The 19,978-nt window shown below is 41.7% G+C and overlaps 1 protein-coding gene across 3 annotated transcripts; it reads left to right on the top strand.

The window, feature by feature from the left end:
• The first annotated feature begins 325 nt into the window (after positions 1-325).
• Positions 326-19,634, top strand: ANKLE2 (ankyrin repeat and LEM domain containing 2). Of its 3 annotated transcripts, none has more exons than XM_005147733.3 (13): positions 326-444; positions 4,977-5,459; positions 6,490-6,681; positions 7,905-8,098; positions 9,069-9,257; positions 9,527-9,649; positions 10,029-10,095; positions 10,534-10,715; positions 11,705-11,811; positions 12,647-12,840; positions 13,723-14,431; positions 14,978-15,109; positions 16,924-19,634. In XM_005147733.3, the coding sequence occupies exons 2-13, from the start codon at positions 4,988-4,990 to the stop codon at positions 17,159-17,161; spliced, it is 2,799 nt and encodes a 932-aa protein (XP_005147790.2). In that variant the 5' UTR covers positions 326-444; positions 4,977-4,987; the 3' UTR covers positions 17,162-19,634. The 3 variants fall into 3 exon arrangements, with proteins under 3 accessions (XP_005147790.2, XP_033924462.1, XP_033924461.1); XM_034068571.1 differs by lacking the exon at positions 326-444 and adding an exon at positions 653-701; XM_034068570.1 differs by lacking the exon at positions 326-444 and adding an exon at positions 760-1,015.
• The last annotated feature ends 344 nt before the right edge of the window (positions 19,635-19,978 follow it).

Below are 19,978 nucleotides of genomic sequence, written 5' to 3'. Positions count from 1 at the left end.
GACTAGTTTAGGTCTGTGAAGGGACTTGTTTCTTTTCTGTCCTTTCCTTCTTCATCGTTTTCCACCTCTGCCCCCTTCTCCAAGTATACTGCAGCATTGTGAGGCTAGCAGTTAGACTGAGCTTTCCTTTTCCAACGGGATTTTCAACTTGGTCGTGTTTCCCCTCACACCAAAGCACCAAGCTGCGGCCCTAGCCGAGGGAATGATGACTAAGTGTAGTCCCAGATTTCTGAAAACCGCCCCCCGCGGTGCCGTGGTGCGCAGCTCCATCCTGCGCTCTGCTGAGCAACCAGCGCTTCGCTGACTGCAGCTTCCTGCGGCTTCTCCTTCGCTGCCCTCGCCGCGGATAGCACCGGCCCCACAGCAGCTTCCTCCGCCCCTTACGGCCCCAGACACCTGACATCCGGGAACGACCGCCGAGAAGAAAACGCGGCCGCTTTAACCGTAAGTCGTGAGGCGGCGGCCCCCAGCCGAGAGCTGCAGTGCCGCCCGAAGCCGCAGGGCCCCTGGCAGCCGGCGCCATGGCGGGGCCGTGGGTCGTCCGCTTCTCCATGGCAGGCGCCCTTCGCGGCCGCCCGGCAGCTGCGCCGCCTTCCCGTCAGGCCCCGCGGGCCGCCGTCTGTCAGGCAGCGGGCAGGGCAGGCCGGCGTCTGGCGGGGCGGGGCGCGGCGCGGAGAGGCGGAAGCCGGGAGGCCGCTGAGGTACCGTCCCCAACGGGCTGCAGGCGGTGTCTGCGTGCGGCGGGGCGCGGGCCGGGGCATGGAGCGGTGGGTCGGGGCCGCCGCGGGCTGGGGCTCCCTGTGGGGAACCGGCTGGGGCCGCTGGCCGTGCTGGGAGCTCTTGGCCGCTTGCGCGGTCATCGGTGCTGTGGGCTGGCTGCTGCGGCTGCTGCGGCTGCTGGAGAGGAGGCCGGGCGGCCGCGGGGCGCCGGCGGCGGCCATGTCCTCCGCGGGCCCCCTCTCCTCCGCGGCGCCGCTCTCTGCGCGGAGCCGGCGCTGCAGTGGGAGCCGCCCAGGTGAGGACTCGGGGAGCTCGGCAGGGGGTGGCGCTGCCTCTCGCTCCGCGGGCAGCCGGCGGGGCCGCGGGCACCGCCCGGGCAGGCCTGCGGCCGCTCGGCCTCAGCGGGCCTCACCCGCGGGCGGAGCTCAGGGCGCCCGGCTGCGGCCGCGGCCCTGCCGCCCGCTCCTTCTTTGTCACGCTCCGATCCCGTCCGCGTCTCTGTCCCCGTCACGGCGACGGGGTCTGTGCCCGCGCCGCCCTCCTCCCGGTTCCTGCTCCTGCGCGCTGCTCCCAAACTCTCCCGCGCCGTCTGTTGCTGGGGACAGAAATAGGTGTTCGTTTTTCGCTCTTGACAAGTCGTCTGGACCCCCCCCCCCCATCCCCGTCCGCTGTTTCTCCTTCTGGTTGTGGCTTTCCCGTAGTTTATTCCAAGTTTGCTTTGCAGTTCTGCCACGTAGCTCTTAACTGTTGGTTAATTTGGCAACAGGCAGCATAGAGAAGTACCCGACTGCACAGTCACAATTAGTCTGCCATGTGCGGATCCTAGCAGTATAAATACAGCCAGGGACAGGCTTTGTGTCTCGTGTAATTCCTGTCTCAAAAAGAAAAAGCCACCTTGTTTTCTTACATTGCTCGTTTATTGCAGGATTTAGTAAGTGGTGGAATAAAACAATATTGCCACTTTAAAACGTCAGTCGTTCATCCTCACTTGGGGGAATTTTTTTGGGGAAGCATTCTGCTGTTTCATACCTGATGGAGTCAGACAAGGGGAATGCATTTCTTACTCATTCTTCCAGATTTTGTTTGGTTTGGAAGAAGGTTTGAACATGGGGTTGTTGTTGCGGTGGTTATTAATATCTGTAAAGCTACTAAAGGTAACTTGTGTGCTAAACTTGAAAAAGCAGCTGCATCAGTGCTGGCTGTACTCTGGATCATTTAAAGTTACGTGAAATGCATTTTTAGGTTTAAATAATCACCTTTTGCCACCTGCAAATGATAAAAGTAATGATTGAAGAATTATCTTAGGCAGTTGTGTATTTCTGAGGTTGCAAGTCATGCCGTTTGTTTTGGACAGATCAGAATAGGTGATGTGGTTAAAAGCTTATTGAAGAGAACTCTTTGTGCTGACGAGAGATCTCAAACCAAAGATTGATTTCTTCACTGTTGGTCTGCTTTGTCATTCCTTTGTTGATTTAGTTGTGCCTGAGTTGTAATGGGTGTATGAAATAAATGCTTTTTCATACCTAGAATACCTTCTTACATGGATGAGGAAGAAAATTATAGGTGCTAAGTTCTATCAAAACATAAGACACCAGAGAAACCATTCCTTCCTGACATTTACTTAACCATAAGCCAAGAGGAAAGATTATGCCTATGCCTGCATACCCTGTGTGCATGAGTTACACATATGTGAGGGTCTGCTTTTCTACAGGTTGATTGTGCTGGCTCTGAACCTTAAAAGTAGGAGCATTTCTGAGTTAGTTCTTTAAGGCATTACATTATGCTGACTCTCTTTTAAATGTTTGAGTTGTTTCTCCAGTGATTTTTCCAGCCTCTTGAGTTTTCATCTTTACTGTCTTTTTCCAGTTACACAGTCTCAAAATCCTGAGCTTAGCAATTGACCTTTGGGGTACATTTTATCTCTTGATTAAAGCATAATGGCACCACATTTATTTAAAAAAAATAAAAAGTAGAGGGTTAAGAACAAAAAATAAGTGAGAAGATCTTTCATATCTGTCTTTACCAGTGGGCAAGTCAGATAATGCTAACAATGAGGTTGCTTGGAGGCTCAGGAGTCATAAGGGAGCTAGAATACTTTGGGGAGGTAGCTCAGCAGCAGCTGTGGCTCTGCCACAGTTGTTTGGTATGTTAGAGCTGAAATACTTTAGTTTCCCATCGTTGCAGTGAGGTCCTGGTTAATATCTGTGAAGCGTTCAGTGATGAGGGATGCTCTCTGACCACAGGGTTTCAAAACTGGACATTCAGGGAAAAAAAAAGAGAACTCCCGAAGGAAATGTCCCTCCAGGAAAACAACGCTCAGGCTCACAGCACATCAAGTTGTAATGATACTTGAAAACCTGCCTAAAGTTTGGCATTAACATATTTTCTGTAGTATTTCATACTATTAGAAATGTAATAGTTTTGCAGTCAGATTCCAGTGAAGATTTTTCTTGACTATATTGATTATTGACTGAAAGTTACAAAAATTGCTCCGTGCCTTTGGGTTTGGTTTGGGGTTTTTTTAATACCTGAAAAGTGTGGGGTTTTACTAGCTTAATCCTTGGGTAATTTGCAAAGCAAAATTGTCATGGCTGTCTTTATTGGTGTGTTTTGTGATGCTCCTTTTGGCAATACACATGGAAAAATAAAGGGGTTTGTACTGCGAGTCTGTGATCAAGGTGCAATTTTGGAATTACTTCCGAGTTTGTACATTTTGACAGAACTAATAATTAACTTGGTAGCAGCCAGTATTTCGGGTGCTGCATCCCCATTGTTTTAGGGTTCACCACTGTTCAAGCCTCGCATTATTTTCCCAGACGAAAGGTTCCTGCCCATTGGAGTGGATGTTCTACTTCATGTTAAGGACTGCTTGTGCACCCTGTTCATAAAGCTGGAGAGCTCACAAATTGTGAGTGTTTCTCATATTGCCATATGCATCCACAAATGGTCTTTTGAGGAGATTTAGTTTAAAATTACAGGTGATACTGACTTCATACCTGGGAGATCGCTTTGGCTCTAGTGGAGTAAGCTTAGGAGTTCTATTACTCTAAATATAGCATGACTTAAAAATAGAAATAAGTGGAAAAGCTGCAGATGTGTGATCCAGTAGTTTTAAATTTCATAAACTGAGGATGAAACCTGGAATTGAAAATAAAGTGATAAAAATGTCATACACATCTCCAAACCAGCACAACCCCTGAAATGCCTAGGGAAGGGCCAGTTTAAGGGTGGAGTGAAAGCAAGCTGAAGGAATACAAGTCTAATGATTTCTGTGTGGAAGCTGTCCTTCCTAACTAGTGTACAGCCAGAAAAAGTCACAGCCTTTGTGGAGATACGTGGATGCAGTATCTGATGAAATAACTTGAAAGCTTCCTATGTTCCTGAGGTACTCAAACCCTGTGTTTTACAGTTGTGTTTTTCATAGCAAGAAATTTGTAATGGCATCATGTTGGTTTTAGTATCTTCTTGCTGACCATGTTGGAGCTGCCTGTGCATTATATTGAGGGAAGTGAGCTGGGGGATTTGCAGTATCATATCAGATAGAAGGATTTTCCTTTGGAAACGGGCAAATTCTTCCAGCTCTTGCTCTTTGTCGGAGAGGGAAATCTGAAAAGGTCAGCAGTTCTCATTTCTTGGTTTTCTTCTCAAAACCAGAGCTGGGAAACAACATCTTGTGCAAAGAGTTCCAACCTTGCATCATGGCCAGAGGTAGAGAGCATGCAGAGGTCGCTGGATCATAACTTATGCTGTGTACTGTTGTCAGCTAGAAATTCTTCTGGAAATAGTAGAAATGGAGTTGTGCTTCTAGCTGTGGTGCTGCCTAACCAGAATCTCTTACGGGGGCTCACTACTTACCCTGTTCTTGTATTCCATGACACACACATATTGTGTCTTCCTTGGCAGGAATCAAATGTTTCCCAGTCTGTCATAAATCGTATAAATATTCTGCCTTGAATTTTCACTCCAAAAGGAATTTGAAAAGAGAAAACAAGAAAAAAATGTACATTGTAATTGCTCTTTCAAGTGGTTGTGAGAGAGGGAAGTAAGCTCTTGGGGTCAGTCCAATAGCTTAAAAATGGTTTCAGTGCGTTGAGTTGGAAAATGTATTGTCTTCCCTGCAAATGCAATAATCTCTTCAGAGCAAATAAATAGTTACGAGGCACTTTTATCCTTGGCTTTAATACAGCATTTAAATAGCAGGAAAAACAGTTGTGATGCTCTTTATAGTTCATCTCCTTTCTCTTTCACTTCTATAGGTGAAATAACAATGGATGCAATATTAGCCCGCTTGAAGCAGCTCAGTGCTGATGAGCTTCGACAAGAAATAATAAGAGCAGGACTGAAATGTGGGCCCATTACCTCAACCACCAGGTTTATTTTTGAAAAGAAATTGGCTCAGGCATTGTTGGAGCAGCAAGGAGCTCAGGGGGAAAAGGGATCTGCTGCGTCAGGAGAGGCTGCTGGAAACGTCCCATCTGACAGCAGCCAGGCAGAAGCACAGAAGGCTTTGAAAACTGCAGCAGTGAATCACAATGGTCATGGAAGTGTTCCTGAAGAGGACTTTGGGTACTGTGTAGGGCTGAACCCTCCAGAAGAAGATGCGATGCATGCGAACGGTTCTGCTCCAGCCTGTGGAGCAGGATGTGTTGATTCACAAATTAGTACTCAGACACCATCCAGAGATCCTCCACTGTTCTATGGTGTTTGTCCTGTTTATGATGACATATTGGCAAGAAATGGTAAATATTAATTTAATTTATTTCCAATGATAATAATTTTACAATGAGGTCTAAATCTTTTTCTATATTATTATGAACACCACTGTATTAGTGCTTTAAGCATTACTTGAGTTATTTTTTGTTTCTGTAAGTAGTATTTGTTGGATCGGCTGAGGCACAGGAACAGTTATAAGACATCCCAGGTGTTCTACTGTAATGGTTGATACGCATGACAGTCCTCTACTCTGTGTAGCTCAGATAAAGAAAGTAATTTCCTACTGCTGCTTTTGTACCCATTCTGTGCCTTTAATTCTCAAGAATAAAAAGTAATCCTGCAAATAAACCCATATTTATAGTGTCATCAGTTGAAGCTTAAGTGATTTAACAGATTTCATATATTCTTTTCTATGTTAATGCCAAATGGTGTCTAGAAGCATCAGTCATTCTTCACATTTTGTTGATGAATACTGCAGTAAGGAATTGCTACATTACGTAGTGGCAGGGTTACAGTAGAGCATAAAGGATTGTTTACTCTGAGCCAATAGTATTCTTTCTCATAAACAGTATATTCAGAATTCTTAATTTGTACAAATTAATGCAGAAGGAGAGGAGGAAGGATTTGTTTAATATCTAAGGTTCTGTGTAGAGGTCTTAAAGTTGTGACAGTGGTTCTCTTACACAGTTGATTTTTCTGAACAGGAGAACATGGAAGGCAGTGCAGGGTGAATAAGCTGTGAGTTTGCTTTTCAGTGTGGATGTGAGGTACTTGCTTGTTTAAGCTAGCCCATCTGTTTGAAAAGATGGTTGGATATGGACTGATAGGAACGGCTGAACAATGGCTGTGTATTACCTGGTGTTAGCTGGAGTGTGTGAAATTCTCCTACGTGGTTTCCAAGAGACAAAAATTAAAAGGACTTTTGATTGTTATGCCACATTTGCTAGAGAAAACAATTTGAGACCGAAGCTGGGAGGGTAGTCTGAGAATTTTGAAATCTGTTTCTAGGAACAAATCTGAGATTATTGAACTAACTTTGATTGTACTATATTGCAGAGAGAATACATGTTTATGAAGATAGAAAGGAAGCTCTTCAAGCTGTTAAGATGATTAAGGGTTCCCGTTTTAAAGCTTTTTCAAACAGAGAGGATGCTGAAAAATTTGCTAAGGGAATCTGTGATTATTTCCCATCTCCAAGCAAGTCCTCTTCATGTCTGTCTCCAGTGAAAATGGGATCATTTAACAGAGGTGAGGCCGTTTGTCTGTGAACAGTAGATGCAGTACAGAGTCTGTTATTTAAGAGAAGAAGCAACAGCTTAGTACCCAATATACTAATAATAGAAGAAAATTCAAAGGGTGATGCATCTTAATAAATTGAAATCCCTTTAGAGTGTTGGTATTTAAGATGAGCTGTACAAATGTTAACTCAGAAGTCCAGAGCTTGCTCACTAAATAAAGTTATTGTCTGACAACCACTGTTTTCATGTTTTGGGTTGTTTTTTTTTTATTGTGAAATAAATTGGAAACAAGCAATAAAAAGCTTATTTTAGTTTTTAAATCAGAATATGGTTTTAGTTCTCTATAAAGTGATGCTGTCACTGGAGAAGTCATCCTTAAAGTTACCTGATGCTTTTCCAAGATCGGAGCACTGAAGTTTGTGTGCAGAAATTAAAACAGCAGCAGAGTATGTTGGAAGCTTGTCATTCCTTTTCTGAAGGACTGCCACGGAAGTAGAGCAGAGCCCAGGAATTAATGGAAAGACTGCTTTTTGAGTTTAAAAGCATAAGGTTTAAAAGCATGTGTGGTTTCTATGGCTTGTTATGATGAAGCAGACTGGGTACTTTTAGAAGCAGTTGTAATTGTTTTGGTTTGCATGGATTTTACACTAAAAAATCTTGCTCCTCTTCTAAAGCTGACATGTTGGTAATGGCCTGCATAGATACGTTGCTTAATAGTCTGTGGTTATATTTGGTAGGATTTGATTTTACTCATGGACATCAGGATTTTCAGGTTTAGCGAGACGCTAATAAAAGTGCTCAGTATATTAAAACTATTTTTGAGTAACTTTGTAAGTCCAGAAATAAAATGGGGAACAAGAGCTCATTTCCCAGTGCTCCTGGTAGCAAGATTGAAAGCACTCAGTAGCCACAGCACCGTAAAAATAATTCTGCTATTCAAAACATTCTTACTTCTTGTTGAATTTTGACTGGGAATTGTAAATGAGGTTTACAAGTCCCTGTTAAATCTTGAAAGTTTTACAGGATGATTGTCATGTTCTGCCTCTCTCCCTATTACTAACTACTAGTATGTTTGAATGTCTTGTCATTGACCTCATTATTTTTACTCCTGTACATTAAAGAGGCAAAGTTAATACATATTGTAGAATAAAACCTTGGTTTTGTGACCTGGTTATGAAAATAGCCATCACTGAAAAGAATTTATCTTGAAACATGTTACTTGTGTTTTGGTAGATGGTTTATGCTCTCCTGAGACCGAAACTGTTAATAAGGAGAGAGCCAACAGCTACAAAAGTCCCCGTACTCAAGATCTTACTGCTAAACTTCGGACAGCTGTTGAGAAAGGAGATACAGCAACGTTTTCAGATCTTATTTGGAGTAACCCTCGCTACCTGATTGGGTCAGGAGACAATCCTACAGTTGTACAGGTAAAAAGCTAAAGTTAAAAAATGCAAGTTCTGGTTCAGTGATTTAGCCTTGAGGCCTGACGAGCAGAACTGGAAGGAATGTTGTTTCCTATTCTTCCTTCAAGATACCTTGTGCAAAGATTCTCAGTGCTTGTCGATAATAGCTGGAAGCTGAGAGAAACATGGGAGTTGTCTGTCTTGTGTATGTCCCCCATCACAACTGAGAGTTTGCTTTGCTCCAGAAGAGCTGCAGTAAAGTAAAATGAATGTGCAGTTCCTCAGGGGAGGAACAGTTTTATCCAATAGAGAAAGAACAGTCTTGTCTTCGTGTAGTATTGATCTTTGAACAATTCCAGTCTTTTTGAAATAGAATGATTTTAAAGAAGAGGTGGTTCATAGGCTGTAACCAAGTATTCCTACAGCACTGCTTACCTTGCACCACCATCAAATTTCAAGCCGTGCTCTGCATCTAAAACCCACGTACAAGGGACCTTTTAGCAGATGCTGACAACCTTACTTTAACAAATTACTTCCATCAGACCAGCTTTGTGAAGCTGTTGAACTTTGGTATGTAATAGATTACAGCAAACTGAATTTTAGATATATACATACACGGCCCCATTTTCCTGTTCTTTTTACACACTGTCTCTTTTTAGTATTTGATCTCTTAATATACCTCCTTTGCCACATTTTTGCCTAGATTTAAAGAATTGCTGTATTCTTATACTACAGCTAAGTACAAGAATATTGTTAATTGTAATAATAATGTGGGTATAAAGATGCATAAGTCTTTATTGTGTAACTTACTGCAGTTCTGGATGTTTATGTACTGGTTTGTAATCATCTTTTCCTAATAAAATATAAAGAAACAAAAAATCTACCTATAAGACTGGGAATCTGTATTTTCACTGTTAAATCACGTACATTTAGGGGCATAAGAAAGCTGTTTAGATCTCAGTTCATTCTAATATTTGGTTATTTTATGTTTCAGGAAGGATGTCGATACAATGTCATGCACGTTGCTGCCAAGGAGAATCAACCCGGTATCTGCCAGTTATTACTGGACACTTTGGAAAATCCTGAATTTATGAGGCTTATGTATCCAGATGATAACGATGTCATGCTGAAGAATCGCATCCAGTATATTGTTGATCTTTACCTTAATACACCAGATAAAGTGGTAAGGTTGGAATGTTTGACAGTTTCTTATTATTATAGAAACAACTGGAAGGTGTTAAGGATGTGTAAGGGAGAAAATAGAAGCGGACACTTCTAGCAAAATGAGCTGTTAATGAGTTTTGTGTGTCTTAATAATCATTATTCTGTAGTGTGGTGGAAAAAGATGTATTAAGAGCCTTGATATTTGCTTATCCAGTCTCAAAGTAAAATATGTAGGATTGACTTTATGATGTTTACAGATACATGTGACTTTTTCCCCTTTCACTGCAGGGATTCGATACTCCATTGCATTTTGCCTGTAAGTTTGGGAATTTGGACGTTGTTAATGTGCTTACCTCACACCCAGCTATTGTGAAAAACCCAAGGAACAAATATGATCAAACTCCATCAGAAGTGAGTCTCTCCTTGTCCACACAAAGCCAAAGATGTTATGTTGGATCGATATTTTTCAAGTTCAGACATGTTCTGACTTCTGTAGCTAGAGGCTTGTTGTAAGATATTGGTGTCATGATTAGAGTGTAAATCTTTGGAACATTAAAAATAGTTTATGTTGATCGTATCTTGGGTGAAGTTCGAGGTTTTACTATTCACTGCCTTTTCTTTGCCATATCCATTTTACGGATGTGGCTGTATTTAGTGGTTTGTTCTATTACGGATTAGAAGTCCTGGGTAGGTAGAGGCCAGTAATGTGACTATTCAAAAAGAACATGCATTTCAGTTGTTTTGAGATTGGTGTCTTCTGCTTTACTAACAACTAAAATTACATTAACAGGTAGTTTGTGAAAGAAGCAAGAATAAATCTGCGGAATTGAAAGAAAAATTAAGAGAGTACTTGAAAGGTCTGTATGCAGGGTTTTATACTGTATCAGGCATGTGTTCTGGCTCTTTGCTGTCTTCTTTTTGCTTTCAGTAGCATTCATGTTCATAAATTATGGTAGTGTACAGTGCTGTGAGCACCAAAGAGAAACTGACAAGGAACAGAAAACTTTTTGTCTTTCAAATTGCTTGGGCAGCACTCTTGCTGTATGGATCACAAGGTTATCCTCAGAGCTCTGTAATGTAGACATGGCCCTTCTTTTATTCAGCAAGCCTGAAGCAGAAAGTTTAATCTAAAAGCAAACAAAAGGCCTTTGCAGAGCAAGAGATTTGTGCCATGTTGGGGACTCGTGTAATTTCTTTGACATAGAACTTTTCATTGTTGTGTTGATATTCTAGGAAGAAGCAGGAGGCTGATGTAACACAGACTTCTTGAGAGAGCTTTGTATTGTTTATTTTAGGCCAATACTATGTACCACTCCTGAGAGCAGATGACAATTCCTCAGCTCCTGTAATTGGTGCTCCTTGGTCACCTGATCAGATAGATGACAGCTCCCAGAGAACTTTACCTAAATACATGGGCAGCCCCAAAGATCCAGTGTTGTCCATTAGAGCTTATGCAGGCCCCATGAGTCCCTCAAAGGTAAGGAAAGAACTTCATATGTCTCTAATGCCTATTTTTTAACCTTTTTATTCACAAGGAGCCAAGTAGTAGGTGTTGGGGTAGTTTTTGAGAAGTATTGATTGTATAGTAAGAAAGCAAAACCTTTTGTTTTCAGGAGGGTTACTTTGATACCAGTTAAATATATTACAGATATTTCTTAGAGTCATTTGTTTAATGTGACCATGCTGGAAGTATGACAGCTTTCGAAAGGGTGAATGAATACAACTGAGGACTTTTGTTCGATGCTTGAATTCTTCAGGATGGAGTTTTATCAAAATACTTAATGCTTTTTCTTCTAAATACGCTGTTGGTAAATTTTCTGCTCACATGACAGAAATGTAAATTCATTTTATGCTATGAAAAACTTCACCTGGGGTATAAAGAGTGCATTGTTTTGATTGCTGATAGATACTTCTCGTGTATGAATATAAATCTTGGTTGTCGATGATTTTTGCCATATAGTTTGTTAGTTTACAAAAATCTGAAACTTTATTCAGTACAGGAGTTAAAGTTCCAACTTCAAAATTGACAACAATAATATACTCCTAATAATTATAATGTGTCTGTGGAATTAAATATATCCGTATGAAAATACCAACTTTGCATCCTAGAAATTCCATTACAGTGACATGGCAAAATAAGGCATTCTGGTTTGTACTGCACAGAAATTAAAACCAGGCAGACTTGGTATCTGTGCAGTTTAGTTCAAGATGGTTGTACATGGCGATCTTTACTACCCTAATAAGTAGCGATGAGATCAAAGTAACCAGTAATACCAGGAGGGGTCACTTTAGGTCCAATGTGAGACTCTTCATAACCAAAGCTGAGCAATATTTGTGGTAGAACTTGTTTACATGTAGAGAGCAAACAGGTAAAGGCCTTCTAAAGCTAAGGGTAGGCATTCACCCAGCACTGAGGTAGCTTCGTGTCCTAGGGAGAGGATTTATAATGATTTCTATTTTTTAAAGGCTGAAGAATTTCGCAGGCTTTGGAAGAATCCGCCTCGAGAAAGAGCTGGCTTCTTTCACAATGTCAGGAAATCTGATCTGGAGAGAGGTGTTGAAAGAGTCGGAAGGTATCTAAGAGAGTATCAGTATTAATAAATAGCAATAGAGCAATTAAAAGCAGAAGACTTGTGCTGAGAGTACAGTTGTTACTGAACAATATCTTGGGACAAAAGGGACTGGCAGAAATACTGTGTGAAGTATAGGCTGGTTGGATTTTTACTGTATTTTTGTGTAAACAATATTGCTAAAAATGACCTGTCTGAGCTTTCAGAGAAAATTTTAACTATTACTGAGGTTATCTATAGAATGCTTTTCTCAAACATTTACTTGCCTAATTTGTGAGAAGATCTGCAGTTAGGCATAGCCTACTTCTGTAAAATGAGGGGCTGTTAAAAAGACAGCAGGGTGAAAAGACCCTGATGCAAATGTGCTGCCTTATAAAAGCTGTGTGTTGTGGTGTGTGTCAGTAATGTATGGAAAAAATATACTGTGGTGAAAGCTAATCAGGTTTCTGCCTTTACAATAACCCCTCACTTCCTCCTGCCTCCTCCAGTCCCAAATAGAAAAGGCTATTGAATGCAATATCGTTCAGATTATGCTTGCATCCGTGGGGATTCATCTCTATCTGATGTCTACATAAAGTTGGCATAAAAATAGCAGTATTTATGGTGCTGTCAGAATAGTATGGTGACATTTGGAAGTGGTTACATTAGAAAAATGAGATGATGCTGTGTTTGCTGAGGATGTATGTGTGGCTGTTGCAGACTGCTGATTGTAGCAGAACTGTGTTGCCTCGTTGTGCGTTCGTACTCCTGTTAATAGCTGATAACGTGTTCACAAAAGTTACTGTCAAACTGATATATATGTCTTCACAAATGATTCGTTTTATTTTATTTATTGCAGGGAGTTAGCTCATGAGCTGGGGTTCCCGTGGGTTGAATACTGGGAATTTCTGGGCTGTTTTGTTGATCTGTCTTCCCAGGAGGGGTTGAGAAAATTAGAAGAATACCTGAGTCATCGGGAAATGAGCGAAAAGGCTCAGCAGGAAACAGGGGAAAATGAAACCTGCAATAGATACAAAACTCCACATCCTTCTGGTAAGAAAAGGGCAAATGCTACAGTTTGTGCCTAGGGAGGAGAGGGAGAGAAAAGCTTGGGGCCCAGGGGAAGTAGTATTCACCTGTCGTGGTTGCTATTATTAATCTGTTACGCAAACAGTCTGATTACAGCATTGACAAAGTAGCTACCAGCACTGTGAGCACAGGAAAATTGGAGCAGATCTCATTAGATATTTCTTATCTGTCCTGTGAAGTACTTGTATTTGATTGTAGCTCCCAAATGAAATTCCTGTAAGAAAACCTTTCTCTTCAGTGTGTTTTGACTCGGAGCATTTGGGAATTTATCTTGGAGTACAGAGTTTTGTAATCCACAGATACAGAATAAGTAACTTTTTAAAATAAAAGGATACTTCTTTACAGTTAGGGGTGAAAGACAAAGTGACCAACCTGGGAAAGCCTTTATACTTTTGTAGACCACTGTTTGCCATGTGTTCATAAAAGGAGCACATCAGTCCCAAATCTTTGTGCTGCCTTCTGTGCTGTGGGATTACAGATTCAAAGGGGCTCTGGTACTGGGATACACCTGGCCTGACACCCTGCAGGACAGTTGATGGACTAGTCATAAGCCTTTGGAAGAGATGAAAATTTAAGCAATATTTTCCTACCCGATTCTGCTTTATCCTTTGTTACTGGTTAATGACTGAAGTAGGGAGTGTAGGAAATACAGCTCTCAAGTGACTGCGATATAAAAGGTTATTTGCAAAAAAGATTCAGCCATAATGTTGTCATTTTACATTTGTAGCTCAGTTCATGCTGCTGCATAAATACAAAAAGGAGGGCTTCAGTCATTAGAATAAGGCATAAAGATTGTGTTCTGTTTAAAGCCTTTTTATGTGTTGCTCTTATTACAATTGTTTGCAGGCAGGAGTAAAAAGTGCTGCAATTCTATTTCTGTTGGAGCGTTTCTGGATGATGATGACGATGATGACATGAGCTTAGAAGAAATTAAGAACAGGCAAAATGCAGCACGGAATATCAGCCAGCCTCTCATGTCCAAAGAACCCAGCATTGATGCCATTGGAGATGCTGAGTGTGACATCTTGTCCATGGGGCATACAGTAAACATCATAGAAACAGCAGTTCACCCCAGGCACTACGAAAACGCAGCTTCTTCCAGCAAAAATGGATTTTGTAGTCCTGTGTCCAGTGAAAGGATCATCAGTGACAGAAAGCATCTGCATGATGGAGAAGAATGCCTTGTAGCGCCTGTTTGTGATTTGATGTCGGAATTTGAAAGCCTGTCATTCCAAGAACAAGACGTTCCCAGAGAATCAAATAAAATCACTGCAAAAACTCAGAATGAGAGAATTCTGGCTGAAGGAACAAATCAGATGAGAAAATCCAAGGCCTGCAATGCAGTTTCACTGGCATGTTCTTCTGAGTCAAGTGTTACAGGCAAACCTGGAGAGACCAAGTTAAGGACAGAACACAGAATACCACTAGAAAAGGACAGACAGTCCAGGGAAGCTGGAATTCAGGCTAATGAAGCACAACGTAAGGAACTTTCTTCCCAGAAATTTCTCTCAAAGACTTCACCCACAAATGACAATTCTAAGCTATTCCTGTTTGGGTAAGAATTGTCTTTTTTAACACTTATTTGTCCTTTGGTTATTATGTATGCAAAACAAGATGCATTTTATAATACTACTGCCAGGCCGAAGTGATACCTAGCAACAGTAGCTGCAGTCAGCCTTGAAGGAACTTCAAGTGTTTCAATGCCAGTACAGAGCCATGAGGTTCCCTTGCAACTGGAATACTGTATCTAAAATAGGAGGGAAGAGAAGTCTTTGTTTCCAAGTCAGTTTCAGTTAACTTTGCTCTTTACCATTCATCTGACAAACTTGTGACTTGAGGAGGAACCTGGCTTGGATTATCAGAGTGTTTACACATCTCTTGGGATGTCTTCAGATTAAATATTCAAGTTTTATTTTATGGGACTACTGTGTAATAAGGGACAGTCAATTGGGGGGGGTTAGAAAATTTGCAGAGAAACTGCTTATAGAGAGCATGGGTGATTTGTCTGCTTATATCAAAAAGAAATGTTTTGGGATTGGGATGTTTCATTGCCAGAACAAATACATGGTTCCCTTTTCAGCTAGTTCTGTTTATATTCCAGGGAGCAGCCCTCAAAGCTGGACAGTGATGTCTTAGCAGCGATAGAAGCAGTAGAGGTTGATCCACAGAAATACCCAACAGTCTACAAATGGAAACATACGGTGCAGTCGTACTCTTCATCTGACAGGCAAAGGTATTTCTGATGAGTTGAAATAAGGTTTTTAGCAGAATAGCTGTAATTTCACAGCTATTTGATATGTATATTTTATATTTTATTAGCTTGTTGCTCACAAAAATCTGGTTTAAAATACTCAACTATACTTAGTGTGTTTCTGAAAGTAATCCCCAAGCCTTTTTGGCTGGTGTCTTTTAATAAGAGAAGTTTATTTGGTGCTACAAATTTCTTCCATTGCCCTGCACTTCCAGATAGGTTCATCACACCTATACAGACAAATCAACTGTGTTTGCTGATTTATTACTTAATACTTGGGTCCTTCATTGGTCTTAATGGCAGTTGTAATGTCAGTTGGTAATTCACCCCTGTTGTGGATGCAGGGCAAGAGGATTGTGTTGCCCTGAGGCACTCAGGGTGTGCAGAGCAATTTTAAGGTTAATTTAATATCTGCAGGCTTCTTTTTATTAGCTTTTATTTTTACCTCTACTTACCCTCTGCCGCCCCAGTCCGAAGGAACTGTTAGTGTGAACAATGGTGTGTGTTAAGCTTCTGTAAAGCATGTCATGTTTTGCTAAGAATAGAAGCATTTGATGGGACACCTGAAGATGTTATACAGCTCATATGTTTTATTTTGAATGCTGTTGCTTTTGGGGACTCAAAGGGACAATTTTTGTATAAAATACTCTTTTGATAACTGCAGTAACGTTTATTTCTACTGTGACAGACGCTGGTTGATGCCGTGTCCTTGGACCACTTCTCAAAGGCAAATTCTCTCATCTCCCAGTTTTTGTGACTCTTTTTTTGAAAGAAATAGGCTAATTGTCAGGCTATTTTTCATTCTCATTCTATTGGCTGAAAGGTCCAGGGTGTTCTTCTAAAGAGCTGAAATTGAACATGAGGTTTTTAGATGTAATCACTGTTCTACTGCATAAGTAAAAATGATTACTGTAATTATTTGACAGTGTCATGGCTTGCTTTGCCACTGCAAAAAAAGCAGTGCAGTGGCACACTGGATCACTTTCTCTTCAAGTGTGTAGGATTTTGCCAGCAAAAATCAGACCGAAGCAGTAGGTCAGACAAAAGCTGCTTTCAAAAGATGCGAAATATGCCCTGGGCAGGCCTCACTCTTCCAGCACTGGGGGTGGGTGGGTTGAGGTTCATTTATTAATTTTAAAAGCCCTTTTAAAATACCTTTAGCTTATCCCATGTTTTCTGTAGTGGCTCAGCTGAAGAAATAGTCTCACATAGGAAGAACAGCTGCTAGAATCAACCTTTGGTCATTCTGCCTTGCTTAAGATAAGTGCTTAAGATAAGCTTAAGATTTAGAGGAAAAGGAACAGTTTTTAAAGAGAAGGGGGTTTAGTTTAACAAAGGAAATACTTTGCTCTGCTTTCAGTGCAGTTGTAGCTGCTAGTGCTCACTGAGTTAAGAAAATATCTGACACTTGCTATATATAATAATGGTGTGACTGCTGTGGCACCCAAACAGATTGTTTCCGGGGAGGTGATGAGGAAATCACACTCAACCCCAGCAGGCTCTGCAGCACCTACCAAGGTCAGGTTGGGTTTGACCTGGGTGCCCTCTTCTTAAAGAGGGCATTGGGCTAAAGCTGCCCAATTACCATCTTTTGACGCAGATGACCTCTTACTGATGAGACAATGTCCACATGTAATCTGTTGTGCTGGCACTGTTTCTTCTCAGACCTATCTGGCCAGTTATGATTTGTCTCTGCTGGTGCTTTATTTCTAAGCTCTATAAGTGATGCTGAGTAAAGAAAGATGCTACTCTCCTAATGCAATTTTCTTAACAAAATGACTTCTTGTTTCTTTCAGTTGGCCAAGTCCAGCACTGAAGGCGAGATTCAAGTCCCAAACTGTCACTGCTGGCCTTCCAGGTGCTTCTGTTTATCCCAATTCAGGAAGAAACAGTCCTGTGACAGGAAGTCCAGGAAAATACAGCAACGCGGCCTCATTCTCTCCAGATCCTGGGAGTCCCGGGCGCTACAGTCCAGCTTGTGTCAACCATGCTCTGCTGAAGCTGCGCTACTTTTCAGAGCCTCCTGCCCACTAAAACACAACTCATCTTCCTGGACTTCAGTTGTATTTTCTTTGTTAGAGTGGAGGAAATACTACAATGTTACTAAAGTGACATGAGGTTTGTACTTGGCTATTTATTTTTCCTCAATTGAGGACAACTGTATGTTTAAAAAAAAAAAGAAGAATCTATGTCTTTATGCCATATAGGAGATAGATTACTGGTGATGCGCGAGTAGTGACAGTGCAGTTGTCCAGTAGCTGTGAATTAACCCTTGTTGCCAGTGAAGCAGTGCCCAAACCTTCACCTAGAAATGAACCCATCAGCCCTTAGCTGCAGAGCTGCTGCTGGGCTGGACTGGGAGAGGCATGGCCCCAGTGAACACACATGACAGGAGAGCAAAGTGAGGGCAAGAAGTAAAACATTCTTCCACTTGCAGAGGGATGCTCAAAGAGAAGAGCCTAAAGCAAAGCCTGAGTAATGAAATGGCAACGTTCCAGTGCTAAGTAGGGACATGAAACCCTGTGCATGAAAAGTGTTCACAGCCAGGGGTTTGGTCTAGACAGTTGGACACACACACACACACACACACTTGTATAGATGGTGTAGCTATGCACAACTTTATGCAGAAAAGTCTTTGCTTGTTCTGAAGCTGTTAAAACCCCTGTGGTACGCCAAGTGCTTTGTCAGCAGGGCAGTAGAGATCACTGATATGCCTTTACATCTTAGCTTGAAGATTAGAAAAATAAAGATTAGCTGTTTTTTTCCCACAGAAGCTTCTAACATTAGCAAATTTTGATAGCTGTTACACAAAAGCACATCAGCAATAATTACAGCAAATTTACCAGCAAGACACTGTAATGGTCTAGTTTGTCCTCTCTTGGGGTGATGGCCAGTGGCCCATAACTTATTTCCCAACTGTGAGGAGAAATAGGAATAAGGACTAAAGATATTTTTATTGAAATCTAAGCTTTTAGGATGTCTCTGGGCTTGCTGTGCTCATCAGGTTTTTTACAGCAGTCAATAATTCTATTCTTTAGCCTTCTATCAGACTTGTTGCGACAGTGCGGTGCCAAGACTGGCAAATGCTTTTTGAAACTGAAGACAATATCCGTTATCATCAGGCTTAATGGTTGTAAGGTTGCTTGAAACAGAAAGTTCTAGGTGTTGACAGCTCAAGGTAAAGAAAAAAAGAAACCCTATCGTTACAACTTAAATCTGATCAGAAAATTGAAGTCTGACAAGGCAGTGCTGGTAAAAAGGGAAGGGTTTGGAGTCACTGGTGCCACACAGTAACTGATGGGAGGCCTTGGGCAGCTGTAAGCCAAGGATAGCGCTGAAGAGACAGAATGGGGCAGCACAGAGGGGCTGAGCCCCAACCACTCCAAGGCTGAGGCTGGACATGAGGATGTGAGTCTGGAGCTCAGGCAGTGCGATGCTGGTGCAAATGCTGCCGCATGGACACAAGGGCACACCCGGCAGGAGGGTCCTGATTTGGTACAGACCTAAAGAACTGCACTTAACACTCCTGCAAGCTTAATAGTGCCTTTTGTAACATATTTTTTTAATTACACTTTTGTTCTTTTAGAAGTTAAAAAAAGTGGCATCCACTTACTTATGGGCACGTAAAATAGATTTTCTTCTGGGCTTTCTGAACAGAACATGTTTTATGTCTCAGTTGGATTATTTGGTGCGACAGCTCTCCACTGGGGGAGAGCATTCCTGTCTTAGAAATTATTCTTTAAAAGATTTTTAAAAGCTCTTTATAATGGTTCAAGCCTATTTCCAATGAGCTGGGCATTAGAAAGAGCTACTTGACACAGCTGCCTATTGGTCAGTGAGATGCCCTACATGGAACTAGGGTGGGAGGGGTGTGTGGGATGTCGTTCTTCAAGAGACATTTTAAAACCCCACAGCCATATGCTGCTGCACTACCAGGGACATTAACTGACTCTTTCCCCAGGGTTCTTTTCAGTCTGGTTTCTCACTGCAGTAGGCTCTGTGGTCACAGACAACTTCTACAGGTCACAAATAACTTATGAAGGTCACAAATTCCTACTGCTTTTGGGAATTTTATTTTCAATAATTTAATGGAAATGTTTTTGTTGTTCTGGAGAAATGAGGCAATTGCCTGATCCCCTGTTAAAGCCAAATTCCTGGGGTGAGGGGCCACAACTGCTGTCAACCCACCCCCCCCCTTCTCCAGCCGTTGCCCTTTTGACAAGCTGGTTACAGAGAGGGATATATGAACACTTGTACTTCTCCCCTTTTACCTGTATTATGTTTGGATTTTTGTACTATTTAAATGTATATTACTGGTATGTACATGTAGGCAGACACCACTCCCTCCCACCTTCCACTTTGTAATTTTGTTCTGGTTTGGTCAAGAGAGTATTTTTTTTACCTGTCTTACTAATGTGCATTAGTCCAGTTGTACTGCATCTTCTGAGGTCATTTTTCTAACAATATCTACTTCAGCTATTAAAATAAATAAATAGCCATCTATGTAGCAATTTGCTTATTCATGATTGTGCTCTGCCACACTGAGCCTGTGGCAACACTTAAAATCAGATTGATAGTGCTTGTGTTCACTTCCAGAGGTGCAAAAGCTTAGTTGTGGGTTTTAGTTTTTCATGAGCCAAATGTCATATTAAAAAGTTACCACACTTTCTTTTAGGAAATAAGTAGCTACACCCATCATGCTGTGTTTGGGGCACGGTGCAAGCAGCTGGGCTGATACCATGGGCAGTCATTACTTGTACCTGCACAACAACATGCATTGTTTGGGTGTGTGCACAGCACCATAGGATTGTGTCACTGAAAACTCAGTCTTAAACTGTTTAAGAAACAGGA

This window comes from Melopsittacus undulatus, chromosome 12, assembly GCF_012275295.1.
Source record: "Melopsittacus undulatus isolate bMelUnd1 chromosome 12, bMelUnd1.mat.Z, whole genome shotgun sequence".
Lineage (NCBI taxonomy): Eukaryota > Metazoa > Chordata > Aves > Psittaciformes > Psittaculidae > Melopsittacus > Melopsittacus undulatus.
This window is presented reverse-complemented; position numbering and strand designations above follow the sequence as displayed.

Excerpts from the sequence above, each read along its gene's own strand:
- ANKLE2 (XM_034068570.1), top strand. The coding sequence starts at position 760 with ATGGAGCGGTGGGTCGGGGCCGCCGCGGGCTGGGGCTCCCTGTGGGGA. Across the intron at positions 8,099-9,068 it reads ACAATCCTACAGTTGTACAG|GAAGGATGTCGATACAATGT; the intron begins GTAAAAAGCTAA and ends TTTATGTTTCAG. Across the intron at positions 10,096-10,533 it reads ATTAAGAGAGTACTTGAAAG|GCCAATACTATGTACCACTC; the intron begins GTCTGTATGCAG and ends TGTTTATTTTAG.